Source organism: Theobroma cacao, chromosome 2 (genome assembly GCF_053813885.1).
Source record: "Theobroma cacao isolate CCN51 chromosome 2, ASM5381388v1, whole genome shotgun sequence".
Lineage (NCBI taxonomy): Eukaryota > Viridiplantae > Streptophyta > Magnoliopsida > Malvales > Malvaceae > Theobroma > Theobroma cacao.
This window is the reverse complement of record NC_142640.1, coordinates 46,563,648-46,573,953: the sequence shown is the minus strand read 5'-3', so window position 1 is coordinate 46,573,953 and position 10,306 is coordinate 46,563,648. Positions and strand designations below refer to the sequence as shown.

Sequence of the window (10,306 nt, the reverse complement as noted above, 5' to 3'; positions counted from 1 at the left end):
GTAATGCTTAACCCAATCACGCACACCCTAAGTGACACCATGCCCAAATCCAGTCATGCATAAAGTGTCAACCACTCACGTAAGCCTTCAGTCACTCAATACCTAAACCTTCAACCCAATTCTTATCAACTAGTCACGCATGCGTTGTCATCATTCAAGCCAAAAAACACCAACAATACCAAATTCAAATTTATGTTCAACAATTTCAAAAAATAAAAATATCTATATGAACAAGCAATATGTCTACGTTTTTGCTGAAAAACCATAAATGAATAACATGAAGAATAAGAATAGCCCTAAACCTTTCTCCACATGGTTAAAAATAAAAATAAAAATATATGCCTACCTTTCTTCGTGGAATGTGAACTTCCTCTCACTAGTCAATATGTGAACTACCTTCATGCGAAAAACTACTCCAAAATACTTCTATCACTGCTCAAAATGCTCAACAATTGAATCGGCAAGGAATGCTTTCGAGATGTATGGTCTGTCGATGAGAATTGAAGAGTTACAAAGCTTGTAAACATACTAGACCGGTTAATATGGGTCAAGTTGAGGTGCGGAGCCAAGCATATGGGTAAGTTTCATTAAAAGTAATTTTGTCCTAATTTTATTTCTCTTGATTAAAAATAATTAAAATGATAAGGAGGCATATTTTTAAAAAACCTTATACATGGGGCCTTTTTTTGAAAAGAACTCAATAAAAAGTTATATTACGATCTTTATAGGAAATGTTCGCTATCAAAAATTGAAAAAGAAAGCTCAGACTAAACCCACAGTACAAGTAAAAGACCAACTTGTATCTAATAGTAAACGTTCATGTCCTATATGTGACTTTAAATCTCTAATTAAGGATAGTGTAGTTTCTCTTTCTATAATTTTATTTCACCTTTTTTTTAGCCAAAAAATATATCAATTGCCCCACTGAGAAGTGAGAAATAACTTTATTTTTTGTAAATAGTTACAAGACTTTTACTTTTAAAAGTAAAAAATGAAAAATTTTTGTATATCTTAAATAAAACAATATTTTTGAGCAATTTTATTAAAGAATTTAGGTTTCCTGGGAAAAAATAGCTTTCATGAATAGTAAAACGAATTATTGTATTTATAAATGAGGCAATTATGTTATTTTATAAGTTCTAGTCAATACATTTACGTTACATGGAAAAATAGTATTGATCCTGAAAAGGACTCACAAACCAAAGCTAATCTTACACGAAGACATCCAACTTCGGTACTTGAGATTTTTTTTCTTTCCACTTTTACTAATAAAATGTTGGGAACTGATCATTTGGATAATGCATGGCTTAAGGATAAGGACTAGTTACCACACAAGAAGAGCCACCTATTATTAACAAAAAAGAAAAGCATGGATGTGCCTTTATCACTGAGATGCAAACAAAATGCCAAATTGTTTGATGAAACATCAATTAACAACTTAATTTTGGTCCCTTTGATTTTGTATAATTGTATTATAAGGAAAATTACCACGTCCAGTTGTAACTCCATGCAAGCCATATTCGAATGGGTCATATCCCCAGGACAAAGACGAGATTGAAAATTTCTTAGGCGATACACCGTCAACGGAGACCTTGACTAGCAGCTCTTATCCTTCTACCCCTGCTCTATAAAGTGACTGAGCTACCAAGCTATCTGTCATCCTCCTTTCTTCACATTTTCCCTAGCTTTTGTGTATTAACATTGCGAAAGCTCTACCTTGGTTGCTTAACAAATCAAAACATAGCTTGCGTTTTTTTTAAGGAACACATAAATGGTCACCGTATTTAGAAACTCTTTGTCATGCCAAGCGAATAGAGTTGCTGCTGTGGTGATGCTGCTGCTTTTGAGCAGCGCATGCCAAGCAAAACTTTCTTCTACTTTTTATGAAAAGACGTGCCCTAATGCACTTAGTACCATTCGAAAAGCCATCAGAACGGCTATTGCACGAGAGCGTAGAATGGCTGCATCTCTTATTCGCCTTCATTTCCATGATTGCTTTGTTCAGGTACTTGTTTGTATGTGTATACGTAACATAAAACAAACTAATGTTTTTTATAACCTCCGTATTACCAGCATAGGCATGGATTATTGTAATTAGTTAACGAAGTCTCTTGCATGCCCTTGTTCATCAGGGATGTGATGCCTCAATCTTACTAGATAATTCCCCTTCAGTCCTAAGCGAAAAGCTTGCACCGCCGAACAACCACTCTGTAAGAGGTTTTGAAGTAATTGATCAGGCAAAATCTGCGGTGGAGAAAGTTTGTCCTGGAGTTGTGTCTTGTGCAGACATCCTTGCAGTTGCAGCCAGGGATGCCTCTGTATACGTGAGTAATTGCTGAATATAAAACCTTCTGAAATCTAGATACTTCACTCGTCAATCATGTTGAATATTCTGACTGATTAAATTCTCTCATCAAACAATTCAGGTAGGTGGCCCATCTTGGACAGTGAAGCTTGGAAGAAGAGATTCTACCACTGCAAGCCCATGCCTGGCTTGCACAGATCTTCCAGGTCCTAACGATAGCCTTAAACGCCTTATCTCTCGCTTTAGAGCCAAGGGCCTTAGTGCAAGGGACATGGTTGCTTTGTCAGGTTTGTGCACAAATTATTCATAACAAAATCCTTACAATACACTTCATTATCCTTGTAAACAATCACTGACAAATTAGCTTTAAACCATGTGCAGGGGCTCATACTATAGGACAAGCTCAATGCTTCACATTTCAGGAAAGGATATACAGCAACGGAAGTAACATCGACGCTGGATTTGCTAGCAAACGCAGGCTCCGTTGTCCCGCCACTTCTGGCGATGGTAAGAGTAATTTGGCAGCACTCGATCTGGTTACGCCCAATTCCTTTGACAACAACTACTTCAAGAACCTGTTGCAAAAGAAAGGTCTTCTACAGTCGGATCAAGTCCTCTTTAGTGGTGGATCCACAGATGACATAGTCTCCGAGTATAGCAGGAACCCCTGTACTTTCAAGTCTGACTTTGCAACTGCCATGATCAAAATGGGAAATATCCAACCTCCAACTGGTTCAGCTGGGATAATAAGGAAGATTTGCAGTCAAGTCAATAATTAGTTAACATACTTCTCCAGATGTGGGAAGCTTAAAATATTTACCACCTTAAAAGTTGTCTTGTCTCTTCCTCAATTATTAGATGTTGGTTTTCCTGTTCTTTTTTATTTGTACTTTTTCCATCTCGTAGTCTCATCATAAATATTTGAGTTTAGCTTTTTTTTAATCAAATTTATTTAAGTTACTCTTTTGAAATTATGAATAAAGTAGTTTTTAATATATATTTTTTAAATTTTAAGTTGATCAAATATTGAAAATAAATAAGATAGAAATTTTAAAAAATTAAATTAAATAATAAAATATTTAGAGACGATTTTTTCAAATGGCTTAATTTGACTTTTAAAGTGACTATAGGTCTGTTCGGTAACCGAAAAATGACTTACTGGAAGAAAATTTTTTCAATGTAAAATGTTTTATAAGAAAATTTAATGATTTTTGTTTGGATAAACTGTCGAAAATATTTTCAGTTGTTTGGATCATTTTATGAAAAATATTTTCCATCATGGTGGAGTTATTTAAGTTTTAAAATAATAAATAGGAGTTGATTACAAAACAATATTGATATTTGATTTTCATATCGAAATTAAGAATGAAAATGAAAATGAACAAAATCAATAATGAAATTTCTCAAAGCATTTAACCACATATCTATAATAAAAATAAACTTTAATTTTCAAAAAAATTTTCATGTTATCACTTTTTTATCATAACTATAAAAATATAAATATTCATCAATTGTGTAAGATATCCAAAACTTACATTTATAATTATATATTTATTAAATGACAATCATTGAAATATTTTTTATTATGATTATTAGTAAGATTTATTTCATTTATAAATAAAAAATTAATTGTATTGAATGGTTTCATTAAAATAATATTTTTTTAATTTTAATAATGTTGTATAATTTAAATAGTAATATTTTAAATTAATTATTTTAAAGTTAAATATTAATATTTTAAATTAAATATTAATATTCATCAAACTTATACTTATAAACTTAATATAAAAATATTTTATATCTAAAATTAATTTTTCACCTACCAAATAAGCATAAATCTTAAAAATATTTTTCAAAAAATATTTTACTGTAAAATAAATGTACCCTCTATATCTTCACGGAATTCGAAAATCCGTAGCAAAATGAAGCTAAGAATAAGTCTAATTCCGCTGACCACTCTGTCTCAAATGGCTTTTCAAAATGACTTGAAATCGTGATATCTATTGATGACTACAACCATATCTAGAAGGTTCATGCTTGACGGAACTCTCAACAGTTTTTTATTTATTTCTGCGAAGCTCCCTGGAGTGAAGCGGAATTGCTTATGTCAGCAAAAGCTGATCAGGGCCAATTTCCTTGCAAATCTTTATCACAATGAAGGAGGTCAATTCTGATTGATTTAATTCATATTACCATCCCCACTTGAATATGCACCTAACCATAACCTTAATTCTTCAACAGTGTCTCCTGTGATAATGTCTTTATTGGACCACATTTTACTATATTGAGCCAAGTGTTTGGCTTTGCACTGGTGGGCTGTGACTTTGCATGGGTACTGAGTTGTGGTTGAGTTGATTGAGTCAAGTTATTTATGGATTTGAGTTGAGGTTGAGTTGACTGAGTCAAGTTGTTTGCTTATTGTTATCAGGTTAATAACTAAATTCAAAAATTTACCGGGCCAATAGAATTTTTTAGCTCTTAAACATGCTAGAAAAACTGTCATAATAATAAGAATAAACAGTTTTGATGATGGTTAATGAGTGTTCTTGCTTCTTAGAGTGAATTCTGGTATCATTCCCGTTATCAGTTATAACAGTCATCATACTCATCAGAATCAACAACATACTTGGTCAGATATATGTATAGACAATATCAAAAGATTCCTCCAGTAGAGAGTTTGGAGACGACAACACAGATACCAGAAAGAGCCTTCAAACAAGCATTCATGGTAGCCAATGGCAAGCAATGGGTTCCCTGGAAAGCAGACTGGCAATCATCAGCAGCTGCAGCAGCAAGACCAGCCAACTTAGCCAATTGAAAGAAACTCTCGGAGTTCAAGTCATTGTATGCCTCTTCAAGTGCCGAACCCGCTATGTGGTAATCATGTTGGCAAATATTGAGGTGTTGTTGTCGTTGAGCAGCTCAGCAATGCGGTATTGGGTGGCGGTGGCATTCAGGTAAGCCAGCTGGTAGGCATCAGCAGCTGGAGTTCGAGGATCAGAGTCGAGAGCCTCAACGCAGAAGGTGTAGTTGGATGTTTGGTTGCAAACCTTGTCCACAAGCTTTGTTGGGCTGCTGCTGGTGGCTGCAAAGGATGGGGAGAGGATGTAACACGAGAAAAGCACAAAATGAAGTCTGATAATTTCTTCTGGATTAAATTTGCAGCCAGGAAAATTTTGAGAAATATTTAAATATAGCCTGCAATAGTGTCTGCGGCTCAAGCTGTGGGTCATTTTAAAAATAATCTTGAGTAAAAGAATTTCTTTAAAAAAAATCCAAGTTTTTAAAACAGAGAGAGTTGAGAGAAGGGCTACAGGATAGCCCATAGCATCATAATTAGCATAACAATATCTAATGCAACTGCTTTAATTCAAAATTATTCACCTGCGCTTGGACTTCCCCAATGCGTCTAGCCAGCTCCCCATCGGTTAATCATGGCCCTAATTATCTCTATTTATTTAATTATCAGCCATGAATCCATTAATAAAATTAAAAACTCCAATGTAACCCTCTTTGGATAATACTTAATTAATAGAGAGTTGGTGATTAAGATGCAAATCAAGAAAAGAGTAAAAAGCAGTGCATGCAAATAGAATTATTCATAAACAAAATTTGTTTGTAACTAGGATAATATACAATGTGACGTGCCGCATGCTTGCTCGGGTACGTGAATTTCTTTCCTAAACGGTGCCGTTAGTTAGAAAGGGACGAAATCATCTTTGAATAAAAGGAAAAAGAAGTTTACTGCTAAAGAGACAATTACATCCTCTGCTTTATTTGATGTTTACTTTATTACATCTTTAAATAAAGGAAAAAAAAGGATTGTTAAGTAATGAATGCACTGGCTAGTATACAGTGTTTTGTGTAAATCAGGGTGTGGATGTAGCTACAAGTCTCTCGTTCTAAGGAGACTTGAAGAGGCATTGTGGCTTTTCTCTTTAACGAAAATCCTGAAGAGGTTTTTCTTAAAAAAACTAAATATTTTCTAAGTACAATAATGGCTGTCCTTTCAACTTTTAAAAGAAAAAAGGTAAAAGAATTAGGGAAGACGTAAAGTGTGGAACTGGATGAGGAATAGAAATCTCCTGCCCTCTTATGGTGCCCTGGTCTATTTTTATAACTTGTGTTTTTAGCTTACTAAAGATTATTAAACGGCAATCTTATACCGTTCCACTTACATTTAAAAAGAAAAAAATGTAACAGCAGTCTTCTGGAGTTAAAGAAAAAAAAACACAGAAGTTGCAGCTCTTGATTTTGGTGGAGAAAACTCTAGAATTTAAGAACGTGAAAAGGGTCATGGCTTTTTCTACTGGCTGCCATACGTACCTATTGACTTGGCTTTTTCTGTTGCTTTTTTATTTAACAGATATCTTTCAGCCTGTGCTAAGTTTTTTTTTTTTTAATTGATTCTTTAGGTTTTAATTTATTTTTTTAAATTGAGAGAAGAAGAATTCAAATTTTACTCTTGAGATAGAAAGATCTTACACCGATCAATAAATTAAATGTTCAAATGCAATTTTAATATTTTTATTTTTGTAATTTATTCAATTTTATATTTATTGATCCTATTTTAATGCTTCACTTCAAGTCTCAGTTTGGATTTCTCATCAAAAAGTAATCTTCGGTGAAGCGAACGAGTGGTGCCGTTTTGCAAGATGATTTTACTCTTAAGGTGGTGGATTCCCCAACTGTTGAGATGTTACTGTTCAATTTTCATGTGTGATTTGGGACTTAATGTGCCTGCAAGAGATCTTTCGATTCATTAAAAGGTCCTAATTATAGTCATTAATTCAGTATTAAGCTAATCATAACCTTTTGGTTTACTTTGGAATTTGATGCTTAGATTGTTTTTCTTGTTTTGATAGTAGAATCTTCATGGTTGTCGAGATGTACAAGTGATTCTTCACAAGAGAAGTTAAGAAGCTATGCATTATTACAGTTTCACTGTCTATAATCTTATTAGTATGTGCACTAATTATTGACTCTTAAAAATCTTAAAATCTACTTATTAAGTTCTGATTGAACACTTATGTTTTCCTCATATTCTTCTCTTTTTTCACAAGTTACAAGCAATTCTTCATACGAGAAACCAGAGGCGGAAGGGAGGGTGGCTAGTGGAGGCTCAGCCTCCCAATTATTTAAAAATTTTTGACTTACTTCTTATGTTTTTGGACATTTTATATATCAAACTCTATAAAAATTTTAAAATTTTTAATTCTAACATACTTTTTTTAAATTTTTTTTTATAATTTTGGTCTTACAATAATTTTTTATTAAGTGAGATGCCCCACAACAATTAGTTAATAACTAATTTTAATAAGACTAAAATAAAACTAATTACAATATAATTATTCTCAAACGTTATTTCTTCAAAACCTCACAATCACCACCTCTTGTTTTCTTTTTTTACAAAATAGAAACAAAAAAAATCTTTTTTTTTTTACCTTTTTTACTTGCTAGCATTCTTTGGGCAATAAACTTCTAATTAGTAACTCAATTTTCATGTCATAATAATTGGTAAGTGTTTTTTTTTTTTTTTTTATATAATTGGAGGAGAGGAGATTCGAATCCTACTCTTTAGGTAAGAGAATAATGCACCAACCAATGAACCAAATGCTTGGTTACATGATAATTGGTTTCTTTGGTTTATTTACTTATTTTTTTAATATTTTCAATTTTAAATTTTTTTCTTTATTTAATAATTTTTACTTGGTGATTTTAATTTAGAATTTATCGTCTTAGTTATTTTTTATTGAAAGCAACAAGACAAGGATTTGATTTAGCACCTAAGGTTAGTTATTACTTATTTATTTAGGGATTGCTTGATTGTTTTTCTACAAATTATTTGTGTTTTTTTGCTGAAATTATTGTGAACAATTAAGTTTTTTATTTGGGAATTGCTTTCTTGTTGAATTGTTAATTGATATTATATTTAATTTTTGTGATTCATTTTAGGGAATTGCTTCCCCATTGAATTGTTGATTGATAGTCTTTAATATTTTTTACGAGATTACTTCCAATTGAGATTTTTATTATTATATATGTTAATTTCAAAATAAACTTAACAACAAAGAAAAATTGAGATTATTGTCATTATTATATTATTTATGATTATACTAATTAATTCTTTTAAGTAAATTATTAAGATTGATTCCTTAGAATAATTTTCAGGATTTGTATAAATTTCATATGAACTTTTTCTATTTAAGTTTTATATTTTTGTCAAACATTGAACTTCTAGTACGATTGTTTTAGAGAAATTGTTTACGACTTTTCGCTCTCCAAACTCGAAATCCTGACTCCGTCATTGCAAAAAATTGATGGATTCCTCAAGAATATACTTTTAGCATCTGAAGTACTAGAACATGAAAAAAAATGTTGTTAATTAAAGCTATAGAAAAAAAAACGTTGGACAAAGACTTTATATTTTATTGTCATGATGATGTAAAAAAAATGAAAAGGGAAAAAAGGTGAAAATAAAAGGAATTTAGGGAGGCTAGGATTGTTGTTTGATTGTTTAGCTATGATGAAGTGACCAGATCAAGTTCACTTGTAAAGTTATGGATTATTTTGAAAAATTTGAAAGGAACTCTAATTTGGATTTTTTTTTTGTGTGACAATGTGTGGTCTTGTATTTGTGCAATTAAGCATTATTAGAGATGTGATTGTTTCTAGATTTGTAGAATATGAAGTTTTGCCCATGTTATTCTTTCTTTTATTTCCTTGGGTGATTATGCTCTTTCCTAGACAATTGGTAGCTTTTAGTGGGAATTTTGGGGGAAAAGGGAGAAATGGGACAAGGATGGAATGGGAATATTAACTAGTCACTTAATTTTTACAATATAATAATGTAGTTGCTTCAAATTTTGAAATTAACAGCAATGTTGATTCACACCTATGAAATTTCAATAGAAAAACAAAAAACAAAAGTCAATGATATGGTGCAAAATGCACTACCATGCTTATTACTATCAGTTCATCAGAGCATATAAATGAGCACATTTGTCTTGCAATTGGTAACAAAATTGTTAGCATTTATGTAAGTGAATTTGCCCCTGACTGTATCATGGATTATCATGCCTAGCAATGTGGACAGGAAGATGACAATTGGAGTAGCTCCTCCTCTGTTTTCATCTTTGTTGGTGATGCTCCAATTGCCGCTCGTGATGGCAATGCCTAGATTTCACCCGTACCTTCTTTGTCGGTGCATATTCCACTTGAGCCCACTCTTCCACATATTCAGATTGGGCCAGGGTTGGACACACAACAAGCCCACAACCAGCTCATATTCCACAACAAAGCACACATCAAGAACCAATTTGTCTCATTCCCGACAGGTCCACTAAAAGCTCTAACCCCATTGACGGTGAGCCTTTTTCCTTTAATCTTGTGGACCCATCACAAACCTCATATTTTAGTCCCTTAAAGCCACTGGATGATCATACGAGTCAACCTATGACCTATTTGACTTGCCTAAGTCATGACAACCCCTTTTCTACTAGTGCCCAAGTTATGGATCCTTCAGTTGGGTGTAGTTACTTAAACCAAATTTCGCTTACTCTTATTAACTCCTTTCTCCCAAATTCTGCTAAAGTAGATCTGCCTAATTCAAATTTGCTGGTCAAGTTTCATAAGAGAAAGAAATAAAGGCTAACACTTTTAAGAAAAATTGCCAAAAAGTCACCTTCCTTGAGGATATCTCTGGCATCATTAAGAGTGCTCTTAAAGGTAGGAGGCAAGGTAGAAAATGAAAAAAGTCAGTGAAGAAAACACCAACAAACCAGGCACATAAAGTTATTATTCATCAATTTGAAAGCCCATTCGCAAATGCTTCCTTGTCGGAAAGTGACTTTAAAAGTAGAAATGCACTAATAAGGACAGACGCAGAGAGAACTTGGGCCATTGGTAAGGAGATTAGCTTCAAGGCTCAGTGCTCTGTCTAGGAAATTATAAATACACTGGAAAAAATGGAGGAATTTCCTCCCCCAAAGTGATAAATAA

General features: G+C 32.8%; 1 protein-coding gene and 1 pseudogene across 1 annotated transcript; one reads left to right on the top strand and one right to left on the bottom strand.

Annotated features, from left to right (window-relative positions):
• Positions 1-1,651: 1,651 nt before the first annotated feature.
• Positions 1,652-3,252, top strand: LOC18609921 (lignin-forming anionic peroxidase-like). Its single transcript, XM_018114547.2, has 4 exons — positions 1,652-2,005; positions 2,133-2,324; positions 2,427-2,592; positions 2,687-3,252. The coding sequence occupies exons 1-4, from the start codon at positions 1,772-1,774 to the stop codon at positions 3,082-3,084; spliced, it is 990 nt and encodes a 329-aa protein (XP_017970036.2). The 5' UTR covers positions 1,652-1,771; the 3' UTR covers positions 3,085-3,252.
• A 1,590-nt stretch (positions 3,253-4,842) lies between these two features.
• On the bottom strand, positions 4,843-5,618 carry LOC148764334 (pectinesterase inhibitor 5-like; annotated as a pseudogene).
• Between the last annotated feature and the right edge of the window lie 4,688 nt (positions 5,619-10,306).